Here is a 24849-nt window from a genome sequence, read left to right as displayed (position 1 = left end):
CACTAATAAAATCTCAGTTTACGGTCTTGCTTAGCAACCAACACTGAAAAAAAGCTCTTCCATAAAAAAAAACCTTATCTTAAGATTATCTTCTCGTTCTCTTCTTTTTTCCCCCCAAAACCAACTTTTTTCCATTCAGCAGTTTTACTAAAACACCAACAAGCTGTGGAGGAAGTTTCATTAGAGAGAAGAGACGTGTGGACAAGGGTGTAGTTTCTCAGAGCAACAACTGTCTGTGACTGGATGATTATGAGAGAGCACTGACAAAGGGGGCTGGAAAATTAGGGCTGCCAGCATTCTTCTTATTTAAAGCTGTAACTACAAAAAAGTGCTTCCAGAGGCTGGGCTGGGCTGGGTCTTGTTGCAGCTAGTGGGAGAGGAGTAGTCTGCCTACATGGTGAAGCGATAACTTGGACCCTTTCATCCTCCTTTTTTTCACCCATTTTGCACATAAGGAAGGCTCATGTCTTGGCCATAGACATGATGGGCTTCATGCAAACTAGGATTTTCTTATTTCTGGCTTTCTTTCTGGTACAAGAGCAGTTTGTGAAATGCCAAGACACCAGTGGTAAGTTCAACACTGCTTGTTTTTACAGTTAATTGTGCTGATGGCTTGTGGATATTGGTAAATTGCTGCTGTTAGAGATGGACAGTGATGAAGCTAACCTCAGCATGTTTGGCACAGGCGGTTGCTTGATGTTTTAAGATAAGATGAAAGAGCCTGACATTTTATACAGCACATGGTTTAGATTTAGTTCAGTTGTTTTAATGTATTTTTAAAGTTAAAGAAGTCTTGCTTTTGAAGTTTAATGAAGAGGGGAAATCATTTGAACCCCAACAGTCCCATCACTAAGAGATCTGCTGTATTGTCTAACATGATACTGGACTTCTGTCAGGGGTTTTGACTCCTGTTGAAATATTTCTATTAAACATCTTTCAGTAAATGCTTTTGTACTAAACATGTCACAAGGACAATGTTGATGTGAATTGCCCCTAGAGGGTGCAAATTAGTGCTATTGAGACTAATTGTGTCCTTTTGTGTCTTCATTTGTGGCTGATTGCTGGTGATGTCACCTTTGGGGGGGTAACACAAACATGTGAAACATGAGGGGGGCTCCTATAGAGGCCATGCTTAAACCACACCTCTATTGTCAGACTATAAGCTTCATTAAGTGTTACCCGCATCCAGATTTTTTCCCCCCAGCACTTTCCTGACAGACACATCTGCCGAGTCCATTTCATCAGGACTCACGCTTCTTTGAGGGGAACACAGCTTGCATGCCTAATGCAGGGCAGATGTAGGGGGAGGGGTGGTGGTGGGGGGTGGGTGGAAGTGAGACCTGCAAGTCACTGAGATAGATTGCCTTAGTGAACTGAGGAGAAAGCAGTCCAGACACACCTGAGCACAATTATTTCAGCCAAGCAATGTTTTCCTTAACTCTTTTTAACGGGGTGACATCATTTTTTCCCTTAAAATGAGGTCACCGGGATTGTCTGAGCCTTTGGCGATGTAGGGAATTTCTTTGTGTGCTTATTTTATCAATACTTCTCTACCTCTGCCTTTTGTCACTTCTTCTCTAACAAATGTTTGAAATTGCCTGAAATTGACAATAAGATCATCAAATGTGCATGTTCTTCATACAAGTGATATCACAGTAGAGCACTTCATATGAAACTCACCTATGTTTTACTTTAGGGAAACATGCATTGACTTACGGGCAAACAGAGACACCTTGTGGTGTAGCTGCATACTGCAGAAGCTGTGATGGTTTCTGTTTTGCATTGCAAGTTTAGTCCTAGCTAAGAAGAAAAACAAGATCAAGACATCACAGCAGTTTTCTTTTAAAAGATATTAACACAGAAGTGAATATGATAATGTGCTGTCTTAACAAATTGATGCCCTTGAAATAAAATGCCAGTAAACTACACATGCCCTTGAGATTACAAGTTTGCCTTTACTCCACTTTGCTGAAATTAGAACTACCATATAAGTACATTCTTGAAGGCAAGCTGTGGAGGAAAGAACCAAGAGTGACCAGAGATCAAGCAACACTTGGCATAACGGAATTTAATGACTATACTTGTTTGTATAGTTTTGCAGAACCTCCCTGCACAGGCCAGACAAAGGCATTCCATGGAATATGTGCATGATCTACAATAGATACTGTTCATGGAGTCAGGGTAGCTGTTTGACAGTTTGGCCCTTCACTGTGCTAGACTTCCACAGCGACTGTTGGAACATGTCAAATTCGTGCTGAGAACTGAGATTTGGTGTTGACTAGTGCAGGCTGCTGATTTTGTAAAGCTGTTGATAGAAATTCTTGACACACCCAACCATGGAAACCAAGGACATGCTTCCTCTCTGTGGAAATCGGGTTTTGCCTTGTCTCTGGCAGATGTGTTCCTGAAACAATAGATTAGGCGGAAAAGCTAACTTGAAGAGTTCTAAATGTTCTAGATTTATCTGGAGCTTTTGAAGATTCTTCAATCTGCCATCTTAGAACCCAAGAGGAGCCGTTGTACAACCAATCTAGAGCCCCAAAGATCAAATCTGTCTAAGAAAATACATAGGTTTTCCTATGTCAGCAAGCAGAATTGGTCTTTTAAAGGTTTAGGATAGCACATTTTCCCCTAGAGTGTATTATAAATATATTTGAATACATTCACTGGCACTGGCAGAGAAAGTCAACACGTCGGGTGTCTTTCTCCAAACATGGCGCCTGAAAATTGAGTATGGTTGCATGTTGATGTCAGTGAATAATGGAAAGCAGCTGTTAATGCTGGAACACTACTGTAATACGTATGCAAAGAAAGGACACATTGTCTGACAAAAAGTAGTTTTAGGGTGTTTGCTATGAAAAGATTGTCTCGCCTTTTGTAATTGGGTGTCCTCTGGTGGAATCAGGATAAGACATAACATGAACTGATTCATGAAGGTGAAAAATTCTAAACTTAAAATGAATGATTAACTTGACTGAACAACTGTAAGTTGCCAAGCACAGCTAGCAGACATGATACATGCTGGTGAGGAATCAGTGCTGTGGGCAAGTAACCTTTCAAAAGGGAGTTCATGTTCAGCGTTGTAGACTAGGGAACCCATGCCTGAGTGCGTGTGAACAAAACCGCCCACCAGGTTCACGTCCCCCACAATCCTGGAGCAGTTGTAAAACATCCCCACACATGGCACTTTTAACTTCAAAGACGCCAAACACTTAACACTGTGTTCACTTAGTCCGCTAAATGCTTTTATAGACAAGGCAGTGGGAAAGTGTATTCAAAAGCATATCATAATGTGTAAGATGCTCTGGCAAATGTTTTTTTAATGAAAATTCGTCTGTTGCTTTCGATCCATGGTTACAGCCAGTGTTTAATTTATTCTCATGGAACGGAACATTTAACTGTGACAATTAACTAGTTTCTGTTGCCAGATCAAATCTGCATATATAAATAAATAACTACATTTCTAACAAAGCTCTCCGAATGTCAAAATATGTGAACCCTGCCAGGCCCACAAGACAGCTTTGATGGAAAACATGTGGTGCATTTTTGTGCCATGACTTGATTACACGCCTCTTTGCTCCCCATGTAAAACAAGGAAAATCAACCTTTACCTGAACCACAATTTAAAACACACAACTTCAGTAGTCATATATGATGTGCCATGAAGATGGACCTTGATGTCTCAATGGGGCAGACATTTTAGTTGATGTTTTTTTTAATACCGCTTGTGGTCATGAGACAGCTCCATGGGAACTACCAATAAAGTAAATTATGGCAGTCAGCAAATGTGGAGCAGTAGATGACTTCCAGATGCTAAAATGGTTGCTCTGGCAGTATTTGTAAAATATTAGAACAAATCTTGGCCGAAACGCAGCGTTGGAGGAAGTCATATAGCTGATGTAAGACATAATGTGTCAGTGAACATCTCAAGGTTAGAGGACATGGAAAATGTGGACACGTGGGTATGTAGCCTGCGGAGACATTAGCCCCCCCCCCCTCTTCTTCTTCTTGGAAGTCATGAAGAAAATAATCAGCCATTTTAAGATGGGCAATTTAGCCTTCTTGTGTGTCAGGGGTAACTTTGTGGGGCACTTCCCTCCGAGTCTGCTCTGTAATCCTAACAACCTGATGGTTGGGAGGTGAAGAGGTTGAAAAAACCTGAAAACACGGGGAACACACAGGTGGGCCGCAAGAGCACCACACAGTGTCCTGCTGAGCACAGTGTTTAAGTCACACGGGTTTACACAGCTGGTTTCGGTTTTTTTGCCAGCCTCCGCACAGAAAATCAGGCCCCTGGATTGCCTTATTTGTGGTTGGCTGTTTACGTACCCGGAATGTTCTGACATCCATATTTCACTATGACCACATTAATCAGCATGTGATTGGTTATATTCTCCATGTGAGATGAGCCATCACATTTCATTAAGGACACAGAGTCAAGTTAATTTGGCTGATTGGTACATCAATGCAGTATTTGAAATGGGGATGGTTGGTGTGTTTCTGAGAAAGGATTAAGCGGACTTGTACGTGTTCATGTTTCAGAAGGGAAGTCCTGACTAACACCCCTTGCTCTGCCTGAATGTGGTTGAGTAGTTGTCCAAGGAGAGCATGTAGTGCATATTACTGAAAGTTTGAAAAGGGAAAATTCAAACATAATTAAACAAATGGTGGACTCAATTAAAGCATTTAGCTGTTTAATGCCATTGCAATCTAATGGCAGTCAGTCACAGTGGTTTAATTAATCTCCATTATGGCCTCGGTGCGCGGTGGAAACAGTGTTTAAGAAATGACATTCATAGTCAATGAATTTATTCACTGTCAACAGTTTATCCTCATTGAGGTTGTAAATAAGGAGGCTACAACTTATTTATTATATTAATTCAGGAGGATATGTTGCTATGGATACAGATTAGTTCACCTTATCCCACTGGACTGAATTCTGCTGATACTGTAAGTATTTAAAATATTTCACATCTTGAGTATTCTTACCCTGACAAACAGATACATTTTTGTATTGCCATGGGTTAAATTGTGATGTTGATCTGGCATGTTGATCAAAGTACTGTCATGAGGTTGCTGAAAATTATTTAAAAGCATTCCATAAGACTTTTGATTTCTGCCAATATCCAATAAAAAGCAGTCCACTGACGTCCAATACAATTACATCTGTTATCAGAATGGGGCATGTGAACATTGGTCTGAATAGGCACCCCATCTATATATAACTGAAATACATTACAAAAGCCAGGTGGTTGTTCTGGCTGGGTTTTGTCCGGGCCAAATACCAAAGTTAAAACAGAACATTTTCAACATGCATCTCATATCCCTACGGTCTCTTATGGAGGTCTGCATCACATTACCTTGGTACCTCACACTGTTTTCAGTCTCTGAGAGGCACATGTAACCAGTCTTTCAAACACTTGGTTCACTTACCCTTTGCTCTGCTGGTACAGCACTTCACCTAAACGATATGTGTATGCTCTGAATGTTGAGAGATGGAGAAAGTTGATACATTACATTTACTTGATTTTATTTAGAAAATATAGAGCCATGTGAGACAGAAGACAGAATCTCAAAACTTGGTGTTTTGTCTGAATCTGTTCTCCAGTGATTTGTAAAAGCCTGTTGTATCAACAAATGCACTCTTGGGCATGCAAAACATTCATGTTCTGCATTTGTGAAAACCAGTTGTTAGTGTGGTTGATTTTGACCCATATAGCTTCATGTATTGCTCACTTTTCAGTTACAGTATGTCAAATGTTTTTGTTTAAGGAATGTCTAACTGAAGTAGGATTTTAGATATTATGATTTTACACTTGTCGTTGTAAACTTTCTAGCACATGAAAAATCTGTTGATCCGTCTGTCAAGACACGTTCAGTTAGCTTGTGTTGCAACATCCTTCAGAGTACATCTTTCCCAGTGGAGGCCATGCTATGTCTTACTGAGAGGCTGGGAAATATGTCATCTGACTCTAAAAAAAAATGCTTAAAATGAAAATGCTCGACTATCCAGAGAGAGTGGGACAAGAAAGTAGGTCATTAAGTGTCAGCCCTGCAGTACTGAAGGACTTTGTTGTGAGTCACACACCCACTGGTGTTCTCTCTCAGTGCCAGCGCATGGATGCCACCATGTTAGAGTCATGGGACTGGCTTCAATAAAGCCAAAGACTAAATTCAATATTTGCACAGAAGGAATCTCTGTGATTCAGGTTTCCAATCTGATCTGGCAAAATCACACCGGTTTATCCATTTTTAGTTTTTTCAAATTTTGAGTGTTTCCATATGCTTCCTGTTTTTGATACACTGTAAAAGCCATAAAAATGGAAGCAAAATCTAGACCATGTGGACACTTTGTGTATAAAGTCAATTCTGAAGCCTAAAAATTTTGGTTTTGTGGTTGTGGATTTGATTTCCCTGTGGCAATCTGCTATGGTGCTAGCGAGACAGGAGTCATGTAAATAAGGCCTAGCACAGACTCCGACACGCTGTTCTTGCAGACAATGCTATCTGCATTGCAGGATGTCTCGTCACAGAGGAATTTCCTCTGGACAAGACGATGTTTGGTTTTAAGGTTTCACTAATGTCAATGTCAACTGCTCTGTTCATACCAGTAGGCAAGACTATACAAACTATCACAGAGCACAAAGGCATCTGTTCGACAGACATTTGTTTGATCATTTCCCTCAGCAAGTACAACTGAGAAATACATTCCAATGCAACCAATACTTTTGCCTGTATTCTTGCTCATTATGTGATTTCTATTCATCCCTATACAATCACAAGGCTGTCTTACTGTTAAAAAAAGTAAGAACTCTGAGGACCTTCCATATTTAAGATGTTTTAAATCATTGTACAGAGAGGCTGTATTTTGCACTGGTGACATGAATTCAGTATGGTTCAAAACACCATTTCAACATTTCACGAACATGCAGCTCTTAGCATTTTCTACTGACAGCTACTGACTTTATTTTTTTTAATGCATTTTCCTTTTAAACGTTGTGAAAGTATTACACTTGCAATAAGCATGCCCTGCAGTTGTGATAACTAAAGCGCACTAATTCAGTGAATCCGGGGGAAGGCTTAATGGAGCAGAGTCTAGCCAAGCCAGCTGCTGATGACTGTTTGGAAAAGAATGTGATAGCTCTTTAGAGGAGGATGGCCTCTCTTTGTAAGTGTCCAGGCCAATGTAAAAAAAACATCTAAGCTACATCACTCTCTCTGTGTTGAGGTGCTTTTGTGAGGAGCAGATACAGTGTATTACAGAGGATGTCCTAGAAAAAGTGTTAGACCAAAAGTTTGGTTTTAATGTGCTACAGTAATATGGGCCTAACCGATCACCTATCTTGAGCAATTGAGTTTCCCCAAGTTGCTGTTCATAGGTCGCCGGCCGATAGTTTCTGGCTTGAGTGCACTTCAAATTACACTGGTGACGTAAACTTAACTAGTAAGCAAAATTGTTGTGGTGAAAGGCGTCTTCTCTCTCTGTCTTTACTTCACTGCATTGCATTGCCTTTCATTTGTGAAAAACAAGCTCTATTTAAATTAGCTCTTTTTTGATTGCATCACTGGCCTCACTCTCTTCCCATTGCCAACAGTTACCCACTTTGTTGCTGCAAATTGAAAACTCTCACTGAAAGTGAATGGCAGTCAGTGTCACTCTGAATTTCTGTGGGCTAGGAATGCAACATTGTGCCAGTTTACCATTGTTACATTGAGTAGATGACAGAAACCTTTAGCATGCGTTGTGATTCTTAGTGTTAATTCATTTTAAATGTAACAATTATGTAGCTATTTGACCCAAACTACTGTTTTGTGTTGTGTGCACTTCAAAATGTGAGTTTCACACTTTAAAATTGTCTATGTGTTTTTACATTCATCAGCTGATCAATTATATGATAATTTTTCAGTAACGTTATGCAGAAGTTTCGTCCATGTGACAGCCAAAGCCTCTTTTTGTCAAGATAATTTAAGAACCAATAAACTTCAAAGGGGGTCACCAGGTAACAAAGTGATAAATTACGTAGCTTCCCTGAGGCCATAGAAAGGGTGATGTCACTGAACCAGAGCAGGGCAATTTGGGCCATCATCCTGACAGGGGGCCCCATGAAGAGGCTTTGTGCTCCCCGAGCTCCTCAATCACAACGCTCTGCCCAAATCTCAAACAGACTCAAGCAGAAATTAAAAACAGGTTAAATCGGCCATACACAGTGCTCGCGTAAATAAACAACAGCTGCAAAAGATTGCCATTCTAGGAAGTGCATTTAACAAAAGATTCATGAAGTTATAGGTTTTTGCAGAGGTTTTAATGTTCCCAGACAGGGACGTGCACAGGAGGGGGCTAAGGTTGCCTGGGCAACTGCCCGTCTGCCCTCCTCGACTCAAGTTGCCCCTCCGAAGGAATTATAATTTTTTTTAAACAGTATAACGGCTGCAGAATTTCATGTAGGCCTAGATAAAAAAATCGCGGAATATGTGCGCGGGGGGAGGGGGCGTGGCGGCGGCGGTTAGTGATCGACCCTGACAGTTTGAAGTGATATAGGCAGAAAGTGCGCGCAGGGGGAGGGGGCGTGGCGGCGGTGGTTAGTGATCGACCCCGACAATTTCACAGTTTCAGGTGATATAGGTAGAATATGCGCGCAGGGGGGGGGGGGGGTCGGGGGGGCAGTTCCAGGGGAGAGCAAAGGCCCTTCAAAATTCCTGTGCACGTCCCTGTTTCCAGAACTGAAGTTTGAATACATATTGACTGTTGGACTACTACTTACACTTTGAGGCTGCTCCTACTTGGTGACAGGTTGACTTGAGGTAAACATGATCTCAGTTTAATCCTCAGGGCACTCACTGTGTTCACAGCACAGATAGTTCTCAAACATCGCATCCTCTTTGTTTGATGGTTCAGTTGCCATAGCCTGTAATTAGAGGTGATCAGACTCCAGTTTGAAGGCCATTCTTGTTGATGTAAGCAGATTTTTGAAGGGGACAGGGGTGTAGTTTGGAGGAAAAGTGGGTTGATGGCAATAAAAAAAGGCAGGTAATTGAATGTGTGGATGTGGCTAATGAACTGAATCAGGCTGAAAGTTCAGCAGTGAAACAGAGCACTACAGCTTTTGTTGCTCACATCTTTGGTGAAGCTGTTTTTCAGTGTTCAGTTCATGTTGGCTTTTTAAGTTTGCCTTAAATGTGCCTTGGTTAAGGAAACTCTACTCGTTTAAGTGACCTCAAATGCCCACATTCTTTTCAGTTCTGGTATCAATAACTCAGGATTACTGTGGTCCCTCTGCTGAGAGTTAAGATTTAACTTCAAACCGGCTTTTTGGAATACCCCCCCCCCCCCGCGCATTATTCCATGTCTAAGCTATTTACCAAATCAATTCCAATGACGAGAAGCAGAATAAGTAGCATGCAAGCACTGTGCGAAAACAACAGCAGCAACAAAAGGTGCTTTGTTCAAACAGCTTGTTATACCCAAGCTGTATATGAAGCAGAGAGACAACAGAGCAGCATTGAAAGCATTTGGATCCTCGCTCTTGGAGTTGGGGATGTAAATATTTAGCTCACACACTGCTGCTTTGCTATGAGCGATGGGGGCAGCGGAAGGGAATGTAAGCCAGTGTCACTGCAAACCAGCTGTGACTGTTCCACGAGGCCTGACAACATTCAAACAACACAAAAAGAGGACCTAGGGAAAGTCCTTGTTAAAGGAAACATCAGGAATGGATATTTTCATCCCTCAGGACGAAAAGTAGTTGTTCCATTCTGGACTGAGGAGAAGGCAGGGGCAGTTTATGTCGATTTTTTTTAAAAATCCTGCAAAGTATGAAGTCCATTACAGGCTGATGCATAAAACAGAGTCAGAGGGAAACCAAAATGTACATTTATGGGAAATTTGATCAACTGGTAATTATTCTGACTCCAGGATGTCCATCAGAGTATTGCAATAATAGGCTGGAATAAGATAATATGCACGTCAGTACATTTGGATGGGAAGAATTTCACTAATGGTTTGAGTTGTCACATGCCCAGAGATAGGACAACGTTACACCCAGTTGTGGCCATTAGGTGCTCAAGCATTTGGAATGCAGATTGCCTATTTCTTTGCATGTGTAGTCTGTCCATGAACACCATGGTCATTACATGGTGTGTGCTATATTGTCATCCAGCATTTTTTACATAGTGGTTAGCAGACTGGGTGTTGGGTATTGCACATCTCTACACTGCTAAAGCTCAATTGTGACGAAGGCTCCTTTTTCCCAAACTCACAATTTCCACAGAATGCGCTTCACAAAGGGGCTAGACCAGAACTGCTCGAGAGAGTCAACGTTGCCAATCCAGTCCCCGTGGGGTATAAATCCTGAGGAGAGGGGGTGGTGGTGGAGGAGGAGAAGTTTGTATAGCAAAACAGAGATGCGACCGATAGAGAGGGCCTCATGCTAAGATCAGTCCCACTCTTAGTCTGTGTAAGTTTGGAGAGTCCCGTCAGTACGCTGCCCTCGGCTTGATCTGTGCAAGTGGACGCAGCTTGAGAGGATATGAAAAACAAATGTTTTGACCCCCGTCCAACTCCCATGTAAGATGTGGTTACAAATCAAACAGTGCTCGCTGTCGGAGCTCCACACGTGAAGAGCCATTATTTCCGCTGTTTTCACACATCTTCTTTTTGGTCGTGCAGTGGCCTGAATTAAATTCTAAGTTCAAAATGTTAAAATAAATAGCATGTTCATATTGCAGACGACACTTTAAAAAAACGTAGCACCCATCCTTTAATGTTTGTGATTAAATATACGTAAATGGCAAATGTGAATGATAAAGGGGCTTTAAAAAATGCTAGAATTACTGAATCTTAAAAAAAAAATCAATGGGTGGGCTTAATTCCTGTGTTTATGTGCCAAGTGTCTTATGACACCATAAATTATAGTCTCACTGGATTTGGGGTTTTAGGACTGTAATTTATCTGAGAAAACTGCAGAGTACAAGCCATGTATGGTTTCAGGGTAACCACAGTGCCAGCCAAGATAGCATGATAGAAAGAACATTGACATGGAGGTTTTTGTGCAAATAATTGATTACAAATGGATTTTAACATGGCAGCGTACCACAGCCTGCACACACTCTGTCTTGATACACTCTACAGTTAATTGTTTCACAAAATAAGCATCTGTTTTAACTGCCAAAAAAATTCCATACATGTTAATGTGGCAGTTCCAGCTACCATTCACTAAAAAAGAAGGCATTTCAGTGGTATTACCATGTGAGTATCCTTAGTGGACAATCAGCACAGCTGTGGTTAAGCATAGTCCTGAAACAGTGGAAAGTTTGCAATCCGCCAAGGCCACCACAGCTGTGGTCAAAAAGCGCTCCCAGCTCCGATGGACATACTTGGAGAAGTAATCAGAACAATGGAGTGTTCATCAGAGAGCCCCATAAGACGCTAGACCGAAGACCAGCTCAGACATGTAGTCAGCTACTTATTCATTTAAGTTTCCTGGCTGGGCCTCCTAGCCAGCCCAACCCCGTGAGGAGAGCGAATTGATTGTGGGAAAGAAGGTGAAATGCAAGCCCAAACCAGAGGAAACGCTGTTTCATGCAGCAGCGTGTTTTCCCCTCCCCTAACCAGATCGGCCATCTCTGTGCTGTTTTCTAACAAACTAACTAATGCACAAATCTGCATGGCAGTTTGAAATCAAGTACGTTTGGTCAGGAATCAATACCCCTCAGAGCATTACGCAGGGAAAGAGGAAACCCATCTGGACATGGGAGACAAGGTTAGGGATAATCATAGGTTGCACAGCGACTTTGAAGTCCATTCGTCTGTTAGCAGACACTGTAAATGAACAAGCTTTGTCATCACTCAACGACTTCCTACAGGCACATTTGACGCTGCCAGCGTGAGAAATACAACTCTAACTGGCCTCGGCAGTTGCTGAACAGAGGACTAGCAAAAGACCCTTGAACTCAGGCATTTTTTTGAGGTCTGACACCAGCCATTTCAAAGTCGAAGACGTGAACATTTAAAAAAAAAGAGAGAAAGAATAGTGTTTTATTCCATTTCACACCATTCCTCTGTTTTCCATTTTCTTCCCCAGTCTCGTAGTGTTGGAGGGCACCCAGTGAGACAAGACGAGAGACCGCCATGAGTCAGAAAGTCTCTCTGGCACTGAGGAGCACCACTTTGTTTTTTCATTCTTCTTTTTGAAAGACGTTCAGAAGCATCTTTCAACTTATTAGAACTAATTCACCTTTCATCTTGTAAATGTAAGACACATCTGCTTCAGTGACTCACTTTTTCCATAAAGTAATTTTCTAACCCCTGCAATCTGGCAAGGACTGCAAACCCCTAAACACAGCACATTATGAGTATTTCCACATCAGCCAGGGAAAATCCATAAAGTATTCATTTGTCCCTGTTTCCTACATTTGACAGATTTAGTTCCCCCCTGCTTGGCAAATACGTTATTTATCTCACTTGTTTTAGATGTCTGTGAGAGATGCCCACCAAACGCTACCGCCCCCATTTTTTCCAGAGGAAAGTATTAGTGGGTGAGGGGAACGAAGCAGTCACGGGCCAATGTGTAGCCGGTGAGATCATGTTCACGGTGAGGGGTGTGTAGGTTGAGGGGGAGGGCAAGTGGAAAATCTGCATCAGGAAGACTCCTCAAAGGGGTACACTTTCGCTGTCGTCATCATTTGTGGGCTTTTATAAACGTCTGCGGAAAGAACAGAATCTGCACTGAATTAGCTAGGTGGGGGGACTGGGTAAGGGGTAGGGGAATGGCTTGTGGACTACATTTCTCTGCCTGTGAAGAGGGAATGTTCTTGAAGCTTGTATTCCAGGCCTCATGGGGAGGCAAACCAATGCTGGTTTAGTGCTGTTTCTTTGAAGATACAGAAACAGTTTTGATGTGCTATTGTTTTATTCCTGACATAAATCTATCAGATGGAGACCCACTCATCCTTTTTTTGCATTTTACAGTTTTACTCGGTTCAAAGAAGTGACACTGGATGAATTATTGGTTATTGAAACAAAGTGCATACACGGATCTTATGCGTAAAGCCAAAGCTGAACATGGCTGACATTTATTGACATTAATATCACGTAATGTCAGAAAAGCACGCTTAACACTTTGACTGGTTAATTCCCCCATAGGAGAGCTCACAATCGTCACACATGAAATACACACTGGAAGTCCAAGAGCAGAAAATCCACAAAAAACGTACAGCTGAACTAATGCTTCACAGTTTAGTGGAAAGATTTTCCGAGAACCCCCCACACTCCCCCACACTCCTCCGAAACCAAACAGTTTATTATAAAGGCCGTAAAAATCCACAGTGAGTGCCGTTAGGCCATTTTTCCATCGTCCCAGATGAGACATCAGCTGGCGTCTGTACATCTGTGCTGTCAAGGGGTTCCTCCACCATATGTTCCGTCTCTGATGCAGGGGAACCGGGACTCGTCTTCAGACATACCACACACACACACGTCCCTGGAGCTTTCCTTTAGTCACCCAGGTCAAAGGAAATGCCTGTGCTTCCCAGACGCTAATACCTTTGCAATGAGCACACGCTGTGTAGTTTACAACAGGGCTTCATAAGGCCCACCGTCGTCAGCCTCGCCTGTCTCTCAGCTCTCAGTGAGGCACGTTATAGCATGACTTAAAACTACTTCTGTCCCCAGGCTATTAGCATTTCAATAACCACATCTGATCTATCTGCCAGAATTTCCTTCAAAGATGTTATTCTTATCAGCTTGATGTGTTATGGTATCCCTGCAAAGTAATGTTCAACAAACATGACTGTCAAACTGGCAACAAACATGACTGTCACCTGTAACATCAGTAAGGATTGTCTGTGTGACTTGACTGTTGTTTGATCATTTTTGCCTCTATAAATGTATAACAAAAGTGTTATAAAAATATGTATAATGGGTTTCACGTGGTAAATCTATGCTTGTGAGTGGTTGAGAAAAAAAAAGTATCGTTTTCAATAGCCAAAGACCTATCAGTTTTACCAAGGCAATATTTTAGAGAAACCAATATGATCATGTCAGTAGGGATACTACCCATGCTTAGCAGTGCATGTAGCCTCAAAAGGGTTACTTTTCAAGCTCTTGAATGCCACCTGGTGTTCATGCAGGTAGAAGACGATGTATGAGAAGGATAGGGGTGATGCATAATATATTAATACTTCTTATTCAATATGACCGTGTAATGTGCAAAGATTATATGGCTGCAAATGATATGACGCTGCCTAAATATTCATTAGCAGCTTTATTCAGTTTGTATGAGATAACATGAGATGAGATATAAATGGGATTGTATTTAGAGACTTGTCTTGCTGTACCAGACAACTGTAGCAGGCAATGTTGCTTTATATGGATGTAAGTAAGTAAAATGAATGAACATTAAGGGGCTTCAAACATAAGTGATTTACATACTGATCTAGTGAGGAAAATTGTAGACTAATAAATAACAAACAAAAAGATCTCAAATCATTAAATACATTTAAAAAACACAGTTTTCACATTATGTATGGTCCTGCTTTGATTCTTGTTTTTGTTCCCACTGCCTATTTTATATCCCTTATATATACTTCCTTGCCAAGCTCAGGCAAGCGTGATACAGACAGCTTGAGAACAATATGCCTCTTTCACGTGCCCTTATCTCTTACCAGGAAAATAACTTGTTGAATGTTGTTTTTTACACATAATTTGCCAGTTTTAGAAGAATAAGGCTGCATAGCAGAACATCACGCTATCAGAGTAATTGCAGTAAACTGTAATATATCTGGTGGGAAACATGCTGCTGTGCTTCATGTTTAAGTAGTGAATCAGAGCTCTCCTGGGACTCTGCACATGGACAGAATTAGCTAATGTCTGACCTTGAGAGACTACCAGAAAAGGGGAATCACCTTTTTCCAGAGACGATCCTTATGGTAGTCTTAACCAAACATTTAAGAGTGACTTCCTGATGGCGAGACTGGAGCATGCACGCGCATACACACACACACACACACACACACACACACACACACACACACACACACACACACACACACACACACACACACACACACACACACACACACACACACACACACACACACACAGAGACACAGACACACACACACACATACACACACACACACACACTCTCACTCACTCACACACACACACACACAGACACACACACACACACACACAAAGAATGTCTGGTTTTGACTTTCAAATATGTAGAGTTCTTCCATGTATATTAATCATGCCTAGTGACAGATGCAGGGAAGTAAGTGCTGCTCATTTCTTTTGTTGATGATGAGTTGAGTGCTGTCAGTGCTGACCTTCAGTCTTTTGCAGTTCCATTGAATTCTCATTGTTGTAAATGCTTGTGCAAATTTGCGAACAATTTGTTCAATTTGAAACATTTGTTCTCTTGTTCTGTCCACAGGAGATGACCAAAGCTGCACGGAGGACGGTCAGACGTACTCCAACAAAGACATCTGGAAGCCAGACCCCTGCCGGATCTGCGTGTGTGACAGCGGAACCATCTTGTGTGACGAGGTTCAGTGTGATGACCTGACCAACTGTGAGAGGGTGTACACTCCTCCGGGAGAGTGCTGCCCTAAGTGTCAGGGTGAATCTGACTTCAACCCTGACACATCCGGTGAGCAGCTCAGTCAATAGCCTTACATCAGACACACACAGGAAACTGTCAAGACTCACCAGTAAGTCTATTCAAAAGTGAAATCAAAATAGGATTACTCATGTTGTAATTCTCTCTATCAATTTTCCTTCGCAGGTGGTGTAGTTTATCAGGTGAGCTCCATTGTGTTATGTTGCATGAAACAAACCAGTACCACAATGTTTTGAAACACATCACAATGTTTTATGCTTCATTTTTCATCCTGTTCGTGGTTGATTTTCAGGGTCAAAAAGGAGAACCAGGCGATGTCCCATATGTATGTATAAATTGCATTTTGTCCATTCATGTTGTAATACTGTTTATACCCAGGAATGATATAATGTACTATTTATTTGACCTTCTCTAATCATAATATTACTACAGGTGACAGGGATACGAGGCCGCCCAGGGCCAATGGTGAGTTGTTTGTCAACATATGTTTAGTAACATATATAAAATTCCCAGCATAAGACTTGAGAAGCAGTTGTTTTACAGTGTATTGTCATGCACGTACAACGAACACTAGATGGTAGTAGATAACTGTGCTTGGTTTAATGCATGGAGTTCCAGTATCTTATTGGTGCAGATTCTGTTCTCTCATAGTAACTCTGCCGTGTTGTTTGTGACATAGGGGCCTCCTGGAGCATCTGGATTTAGAGGCGATCGTGGCTCCAAGGGCAGACCTGTGAGTAACCAAAGCCTGCAACATTACATCCGCATCACTGCAGTTATAAACCTTGATGATAACTAGTACATGAGGAAATGGTCCTCACAATTAAGAGGAAATATATCTAATCTGAGTAAATAGCAATATTAAACACTCAGGAATGTGTGAATTTACACTCTGTAAAGTGTATTAATTAAATGCTGACCATAGTCTATTCACAAGCCATTTGCCAGTTGTCGGTATGCTTACATGGAATAGATACAGGATGAATTTGTAGCTGCTACTCATCAGGAACCATCTTGTTTCAGGGACCAAGAGGCCCGGCAGGGTACGATGGGGAACCCGGTGTTCCAGGAAACCCAGGAGAACCCGGGCCACCTGGACATCCGACTCACCAAGGAGTAAGCATCATAGTAGTAGCACCACAGGAGCGATCACAACACACAGACCTTCAAGCTAGTCAAGCAAGTTAGAGGCTCATTGTATGCCTGGAAGCTCTTATTTTGATTAACATATATCTTCTTCTTGGGCTGGCTGCAGGCAGACAAGCCCTCCTCCACCACTACCACCCTCTTTAAGATCTGAGATCTGCTTAAGGTTTCATCCTGTTAAACGTTTGTCTTAGCATTGCCTATCTGCTACGGCAGTTTCCATTGTTTATAAATATTTAAGTTAAAAAAGTCCTGCTTAGTTCATCTCCCACATTACTGCCTCGAGCATCCAGACTCCTCTCTTCTGACTGGCACCATGCTGCTCTTCAGCATCCAGAACTAAGTCACATGTGCCCTCTCTGTCATGGAATCATAACAACAATAAATATAGCTGCAAGCAGCGATGCGGATTCCTCCAAAGATTGCGAAACCAGGGGAAAATGTATATTCTTCACAATTTTGGAAAGAAGAGTAAAAGAAGGAAAGAAGAGTGGAAGAAGGAAAGAAGAGTGGAAGAAGGAAAGAATAGAGGAAAGAAGAGTGAAGAAAGGAAAGAAGAAAAGAAAGAAGTGTCTTGCTAAAGGACGCTTCGACAGGGAATTGAACTAACAACCTTCTGATTACTGGCAACTTCTCTACCTAGTGTACCACTGCCGCCCAGGTTTATATCTCAAAGATTTGCTCTGATATAACTTCACTTCCTGTTTGGCGGCTTTTCTGCTGAATTTGAGTGGCTGTACCGGACAAACGGTTGTGAGTATCAAAATTCTATGAATGTTTTCTGTGAGGCTTGGTCTGAAGATCATCTCTAGTGATTTTGAAGAAGATTTGACCAAAATTGTAGGAGGAGTAGGCTTTTCAAAGGTTTTTGAGAAAAGCGCAAATATCGTAAAATCTACATAACCGAAAATTGGCGCCATTGAACGTTGAATTTGTATTGATCCAAGGAATCCAATGGTACCTCATTTTTGAAAATCGGTCAAACGGTTCAAAAGTTACAGCGTTAACAAAAGTCCAACTTTGACCCGTTGGTGGCGCTAGTGTGGTCTAGTGGGAGACATGAAACTTGGTGTGAGTAAAGAAGGGACTGTCCTTAATGAGTGTGCCAAATTTCAGAAAAAGTTACCATATAGGATTTGAGAAAAATTGTAGGAGGACTAGGCTTTTCAAAGGTTTTTGAGAAAAGCGCAAATATCGGAAAATCTACATAACCGAAAATTGTCGCCATTGAACATTGAATTCGTCTTGATCCAAGGAATCCAATGGTACCTCATTTTTGAAAATCGGTCAAACGGTTCAAAAGTTGTGTGTGTTAACAAAAGTCCAACTTTGACCCGTTGGTGGCGCTAGTGTGGTCTAGTGGGAGCCATGAAACTTGGTGTGAGTAAAGAAGGGACTGTCCTTAATGAGTGTGCCAAATTTCAGAAAAAGTAACCATACGGTTCTAGGGGCTGCCATTGACTCCAATGGTACAAACATAATAATAATAGGCAAGCCTACAATAACAATAGGTTTCCTCCTGACGGAGGAATCCTAATAAGAACGCCTACAATAACAATAGGTTTCCTCCTGACGGAGGAATCCTAATTATGATGTCTGTCTAGCAGTTACGTATAATGAATGAGTGCGTATTCTACATCTCTTTGCAGCCATCTATGAAAATGTATGTTGTGACAGTGTGTATCAAACATAGTCCTACAGTTTTAACAACACACTATTAACCGTGTGACTTCTGTTCTCATTTGAGGTGCATTAAGGTGCGACTGAAATGCCATGTTCTGTTTTCAGGGCCAGCTGGCCGCTAATATGGCAGGGGATGAAAAATCAGGAAACATGGCGATGTTGCATGGATCACGGGTAAGCAGAGGGTGCCACTGCCTTTTTTAACTGAAATAAAGAACCTGTTTAGAGGGTGTTAATAATGATTTCAATCATGCAGGTCTAGTCTCTTTTTTTCTTCAATGACAAACAAGAGTGAAGTAATGACACTTTGTTAGAGACAATTACTGATAAACAGAACTCAACAGAATATGATGAAGAACAATGAAGAAAACCAATTAAGCGTCTCCAGTTTTATTCTGAATGATTGCATCGCAAACCAGAGATATCACCTTTGTTTCTTTTAGCTTGTATCCACTCTATGTCCCTTCATACTTTATTAACTGTATAATAGCCACATTTTAAGCCACACTTTTTTGGATATGTTAATTGGGCCACCATCATAATGGCAAACTAGTGGAAAAATATTACATTACATTACATTACAAATATATATACATTAGATTACATTTCTAAGTCAGGGATTTTCCAAAATCTTTCAGTCAATGTTATCTGTTTCTTCCTTTATCTCTATAAATGATCCAAATGGCCCAATATACATTGGATTTCAGAGGATCTAAACTATGGCAATGACGTGGAAGAAAAATAGAACTCGGACTGTTTTTGTTTTGCTAATATGATGATGATGTTCTTTCTTCCTCTCAGGGCGAGGCTGGAACAAGAGGACCTCCTGGGCCAAACGGCGCGCCTGTAATTTAATTAACTTCAGTTCAATTTTATTTATATAGCACAAAAACAAGAAAAAAGTCTCAAGGCGCTATACAGGCGCTTCCTATTCCATAATTATGACCATTGGCCATATGTTTCAGGGGGTTGCTGGACCTCAAGGATCCCCTGGTGAAGTCGGTGACCATGGGCCAATGGTATGCTGACAAATTACCCAACGCAAGTCATACTGTGATGAGAGATGATTACAGTTTGTGGATTATTTAATCGAAATGCATGGATACAAAGCTAGATTGGTACGGCCAGGGTCTTTAATGTGAGCCATCGATCAGGCCAAATTGTTAATGGTGAGCACCGTCCAGTGTATATTAGCCGGTGAAGCTGACATTATGCCATTAGCACTTTTATCTGCACTATTTGAAATAAAAAAAAATGGCGTTTAGTATTACAGTATGACTTCAGTATAGTATGACTTCACTATCTGATTTCACTATCTGGTGAAGATCAGCACACATATGTTCCAGTGTCACCACTGGGCCTAATGCTAATGTGTGCCATGTATGTTTATGTGTCATAGGGAAATTCTGGTGCAAGAGGTCCTGAAGGCCCACCAGGAAAACCTGGTGAAGATGTAAGCATATTGTTTCACCAAGCTCTCAATGTTTTTTCTTTAATGTGACAGACAAAACTTTGTGCCATTACTCCCTATAATCCACTTAGTGGCGGGGAAGTTTACTGTGTCAATCCTTTTCCTCAGGGCGAAGCAGGAACATCAGGGAAGGCCGGAGAGATGGGATTTCCAGGATCGGCGGTAAACATTTAAAGCATTATTTATGGACGCTTAGATGAGTCTTATATATATATATAATGTCATTAGATTACATTTTTTTTGCCTTTATTTAAGTATTTTGACTGTTTTGAATGTTAGGGATCAAGAGGATTCCCTGGCACCCCTGGACCCCCTGGCCTTAAAGGTCACAGAGTGAGTGCACTGTAAATTCTTGATCTGATAGACCTTCGAATAGACCATAGGTTACTATAATGCATTGAATCCCCATTTACATCTAAAGTGGTTTTTAGAGGTGAAACTCTGACCTACCCCCTCCATCTCTTTGCTCTGTGATTTCCATTCTTCATCTGTCAGAGTGGGTAGCAGGTCATATTTTCAAGTCAAATGCTGAATATTCTGTCTGATATTCCAGGGGCATCAAGGCATAGGAGGTCTGAAAGGAGAGCGTGGTACCGTAGGATCAAAGGTAAGTGTTTGCAGCTAAAACATCCTTGAGCATCCAAGGATGGGAAATCAGGTCAGCAGAAGTGTCAGTGTGAGCACTGTGTTCAGCTGATTTTTCAAAAATCATCACACTCCAACTTTGTTTTTTGGTTAAGATAGTTAAAATGATCATAATTCCTAATCTTAACACTGTATTGTCATCATGACAGCTAATGCTATTTGTACCTTTAGGGAGAATCAGGCCCAACAGGAGGTTTGGGTGCACCTGGTCCTATGGTAAGATTTAACAAGTGAACACATAATGACACATTTAATGAATTTGTAACGAACCACTTATTGATGCAGTTATAACAAAGCTCTTAGAATGTTACAGTATGGCATCTGACCAGTTTGCAAAGCTGATAAATTCAGCTGAAACTTTTGACAACAATCAAGTGATCATTTAATTTCGCATCTTTATTACAGTTTAGAGATAATGTAGGTAGTTTATGTGAAACAAGAGGGTCTGTGATTTTGTGTTATTCCACGTAGGGCCCCAGAGGAATGCCAGGGGAGAGAGGGCGCTCAGGACCAAGTGGACTGGCTGTAAGTGTCTTTCAAGACCAACATTTTGTCATCTCATACCAAATGAAAATCATACAAGTTTTTTGCATTGAAGGTTTTCACTGAGAAATGAATCAGTAAATGATTAATTATTTCAGTGCATACATATTTTCAGACACAGCACATTCCCACATAGCCTCTGGCACGTACTTGTTTATTTTACTACTGTTGCTATTGTAGGGATCTCGGGGACCTCCTGGAAATGTTGGGAAGCACGGGCCAATGGTAAGAGGAAACTTTATTTAAATACAAATTATGTATTTCCTCTTTTATTATGAATTTACCTTTCTATTATTACTCACAAGTTTGGATTAAGTACTCAGTATTTTTGTTTTGACAGATTTGGTTGCAGGAGTAGCAAATGGTGAAAAATGTATCACTTCGCTTCACTTTTAGCCATGAGACAATATTTACTTATCATGATACATCACGTATCCTGACCCAGACATCTCAATATGACATTTACCAGATACATTTGGCAAATACCAGTGTGTCATCTCTCAAAGTGCAACAATCTGGCAACCCAGCCTCATTAAAGAAGAACCTAACTCACACGGTGAAAAATACTGCCACCCTGTGGGCAAAATGGAAAATTATTGATTTATATTAATAGATAGCACCAAACCCAATTAAAGAAACAGTATGAAACAATTTGGGCATTTTTGAAACACCTTTAGATAGGCAACTAGTACTTGGATCATCTTCAAATTAATATTCATGGTATACGCTCATGTGAGAGACAGCTAAACACACCTATCGTTCCAACTAGCCGCCAATAGGCTATGCACTAGTGTCTGGGTTGGACCACCCTGCAAAAATGCATAGCATCATCAACTAAATCGCTAAAAGAGATGAGTTAGCATGCTAGCAAGCCTTTTATCAGGGCCAACGGTGCTGCTTTGGGGGTTTATAAGATTTTTGTTACTATTTCAGTAGTTTTCAACCAACTCCTTCCTGCTTCTTTAACGTCAGCTGTAAAAACATTGCATCATCTTGTGATGTCCTCATTAGTTTCTGTAACATGAAGCACATTTCGTCTGACACCTGTTTTGTTTACTGTTATAGGGGCCCTTAGGTATTCCTGGTGCAGCTGGCTTTCCAGGAATGCCAGGCATGAAGGTAAGTACATGACAAACATGTCCTACTCTTAAGACAAACAAAACAAGTGTTGTGCTTCCTGTCCTCTTTCAATTAGCTTTTACCTGTGCTACAAATAAGCAGATTTATTGACCAGGCACAACTCTTATGACAAGTTATCAGACACATGAACTACTTATTGAATCACAATTCAATACAAACAGTCATATAGTTCAAACTCGGTGTTTGGACACTTAAACTATTCTCTGGATTTTTGAATTTAGAATTTTGGATTTTGATTTGATAGCATTTCATCTATAAGTCTTGGATTTGGACCTGGCTGTTAGGTTAATGTTCTAAAGCAAAGCAAAAAGAGTCATAAGCATTGAACTACTATCCAGGGTCAATCTGGATCTACTGGTGTGCGAGGGCCTGAGGGGCCACAGGGTCAGAGAGGTGAGACTGGACACCTAGGAAGAGCTGGACCAACTGGCCTTCAGGTTTGTAAAGATAACGGTTTTCTCTGTCAAAATATCCTCATTTGGACATGTATGCCTCCCAAATGTGCACAAATACCTGTCATTTGTAAACTTGTTTTCTCCTGTTTGATGGTTTTAGGGTCCATCAGGGGTGGATGGAGGCCCTGGTACTAAGGGTCCTGTGGTATGTATAAAGGCACACTCATCATATATCTAGCACCCCTAAGACACCCCAATGAAGGCTTTTCTCAGTCAAATAATGGCATTCATATTTAAAAACTGTATCTAAGAGAACAATCATAATACCCTCTACAGACCTTCTTTTGAAGAGAGCACTTTGTATGTGCACTTTTTCCCAGTACAAATCTTTAATAATACTCTTTTCTTCAGGGAAATGCAGGTGCCGGAGGTCCTGGCGGTCTCCTTGGCCCACATGGTCCTCCTGGACCCCAAGGAGGTACTGGACAGTACGGAATCAAAGGCCTAAGGGTATATCATCCAAACTTTAATTTCAAGAAGTTAGAAATTGTATTGATATGTAAGACATTATGTATTCTCAGCGGTCTTATATCAGAGACCATTACCCCATGCTGTTGCAGGTCTGTAAGCATTAGGTGGGGATCACACTGGCAGTACTAGCGGTAAAAGCAGTAGATTTTGTAATCCCCGCCTTCTAGTGAGGGAAGCAGGCCAGAGGCTATAAAGGCGCACCACCGTAGTGTATCTACTGGTCCGGCAGTGCATCTTCCTGTAGCTCAAGTGACAGAACAAGGTGTTGACAACCCAAAGCTCTCCTGGGTTAATACCCAGGAAGCTCACATACTGATACTGAAAATGTATATTTGCATTCTACTGTAAGGAACTTAGCAGAAAAGCATCTGCTGAATGAATAAAAGTGAATCATGGAGAAGCTCAGGCAGTTATCGTAGGCTCTTGCTGAAGATATACTAATCTATATCTACTGTGCGATGGCAAGAAGATATTATAATGACAACAGAATTGATATAGGTGGTGTGTAACTAAGAACGCCCAAAGAGAAACAATGAATTGAAGGGATACAAAATGACATGCTATCAGCACGAGATACAAAATATTGGACAGTGAAAACCCCATTCGCTTGACCGGGAGAACAGGAGAAAATACACACTAAAATGAATGAGTACAAGCAGTACCATCCAGTGAGTGGCTACGGCCCGTCTACCATCAGTGCAATGTAATCATCAGTTCTTTCCTCTCTCAGTGATTTGCGTTAATACTCTAAGAGAGTATCTCATACTTGCAACAACCTTTAGGTTCATTTTAAATATCCGTCTGTATCCGAAAGGGATATGTATAACATTAATGTGAAATTCTTTATTTGTGATTGATTTGGAAGGGAAAAAAACTTACAACGATGTTCTTTTCTAGGGAGAACTTGGTGTTGGTGGATTTAAAGGAGAGTCTGGACCTAAAGGCGAACCTGTAAGTCAATAAATGATAACTGCCTAATAGATCATCATTTACATTTGGATATGCCCATGACTAAATCTTTGAACAAAAATACTGTATCTATTCTTTTTAAGCTTTATTTCTATCAATATGTATTCGTTGATGTGTATGATTAATTTTTTTCCTACCCTCAAATCCTGGATCTCGTAGGGAATACAAGGGGCCCAGGGACCTTTGGGCCCTCAGGGAGAGGAGGGGAAAAGAGGTGCCCGTGGAGACTCCGGGTCACTAGGCCCTCTTGGACCTCCTGGTGAGAGAGTGAGTTCAATTGATTTTGTCAATAATCAATACATTTCAATAATCAACATGTGGTGTCTAAATGGCAAATGTGTGTTTAAGATAAATAACTGAAATTACATGGGAACACTTTAAGAATCCCATGATATTTTTGTTTATGAAATCACTTGTTTATCATCACACTGTTATTATTTACACAGGGTGGTCCTGGAAACAGGGGATTCCCTGGTGCTGATGGATTACCTGGCCCTAAGGTATACTTTGAATGTTTACCAGCAGACCAACAGGATTCTCTCCCTTTTAAATCATTTTTTTTTAAGTGTAAGATTTGTCATTTTCTCTCACTCCTAGGGGACACAAGGTGACCGTGGAATAGCAGGAATCCTGGGACCAAAGGGCTCTTCTGGTGATCCTGGGCGCACAGGAGAACCTGGTCTACCTGGAGCAAGGGTAACCAAAA

The 24849-nt window shown here is 41.1% G+C and overlaps 1 protein-coding gene across 1 annotated transcript in view; it reads left to right on the top strand.

Annotated features, from left to right (window-relative positions):
* The first annotated feature begins 261 nt into the window (after nucleotides 1-261).
* The window catches only part of col5a2a (collagen, type V, alpha 2a), a 33820-nt gene continuing 9232 nt past the window's right edge, over nucleotides 262-24849 (top strand). The window contains exons 1-25 of the mRNA XM_012833975.3: nucleotides 262-568; nucleotides 15435-15650; nucleotides 15786-15802; nucleotides 15913-15945; nucleotides 16053-16085; nucleotides 16300-16353; nucleotides 16644-16736; nucleotides 18555-18623; nucleotides 19251-19295; nucleotides 19415-19468; nucleotides 19849-19902; nucleotides 20029-20082; nucleotides 20200-20253; nucleotides 20474-20527; nucleotides 20737-20781; nucleotides 21037-21090; nucleotides 21289-21333; nucleotides 22174-22227; nucleotides 22587-22685; nucleotides 22804-22848; nucleotides 23055-23153; nucleotides 24072-24125; nucleotides 24303-24410; nucleotides 24590-24643; nucleotides 24741-24839. Coding sequence (XP_012689429.1) covers nucleotides 481-568; nucleotides 15435-15650; nucleotides 15786-15802; nucleotides 15913-15945; nucleotides 16053-16085; nucleotides 16300-16353; nucleotides 16644-16736; nucleotides 18555-18623; nucleotides 19251-19295; nucleotides 19415-19468; nucleotides 19849-19902; nucleotides 20029-20082; nucleotides 20200-20253; nucleotides 20474-20527; nucleotides 20737-20781; nucleotides 21037-21090; nucleotides 21289-21333; nucleotides 22174-22227; nucleotides 22587-22685; nucleotides 22804-22848; nucleotides 23055-23153; nucleotides 24072-24125; nucleotides 24303-24410; nucleotides 24590-24643; nucleotides 24741-24839 — 1674 coding nt within the window. The 5' untranslated portion in view covers nucleotides 262-480. The remainder of the gene's footprint in view (nucleotides 569-15434; nucleotides 15651-15785; nucleotides 15803-15912; nucleotides 15946-16052; nucleotides 16086-16299; nucleotides 16354-16643; nucleotides 16737-18554; nucleotides 18624-19250; nucleotides 19296-19414; nucleotides 19469-19848; nucleotides 19903-20028; nucleotides 20083-20199; nucleotides 20254-20473; nucleotides 20528-20736; nucleotides 20782-21036; nucleotides 21091-21288; nucleotides 21334-22173; nucleotides 22228-22586; nucleotides 22686-22803; nucleotides 22849-23054; nucleotides 23154-24071; nucleotides 24126-24302; nucleotides 24411-24589; nucleotides 24644-24740; nucleotides 24840-24849) is intronic.

This window comes from Clupea harengus, chromosome 2 (genome assembly GCF_900700415.2).
Source record: "Clupea harengus chromosome 2, Ch_v2.0.2, whole genome shotgun sequence".
Taxonomy (NCBI): Eukaryota; Metazoa; Chordata; class Actinopteri; order Clupeiformes; family Clupeidae; genus Clupea; species Clupea harengus.
Note: the sequence above shows the minus strand (reverse complement) of the source record. Positions and strands in the feature narration are given on the sequence as shown.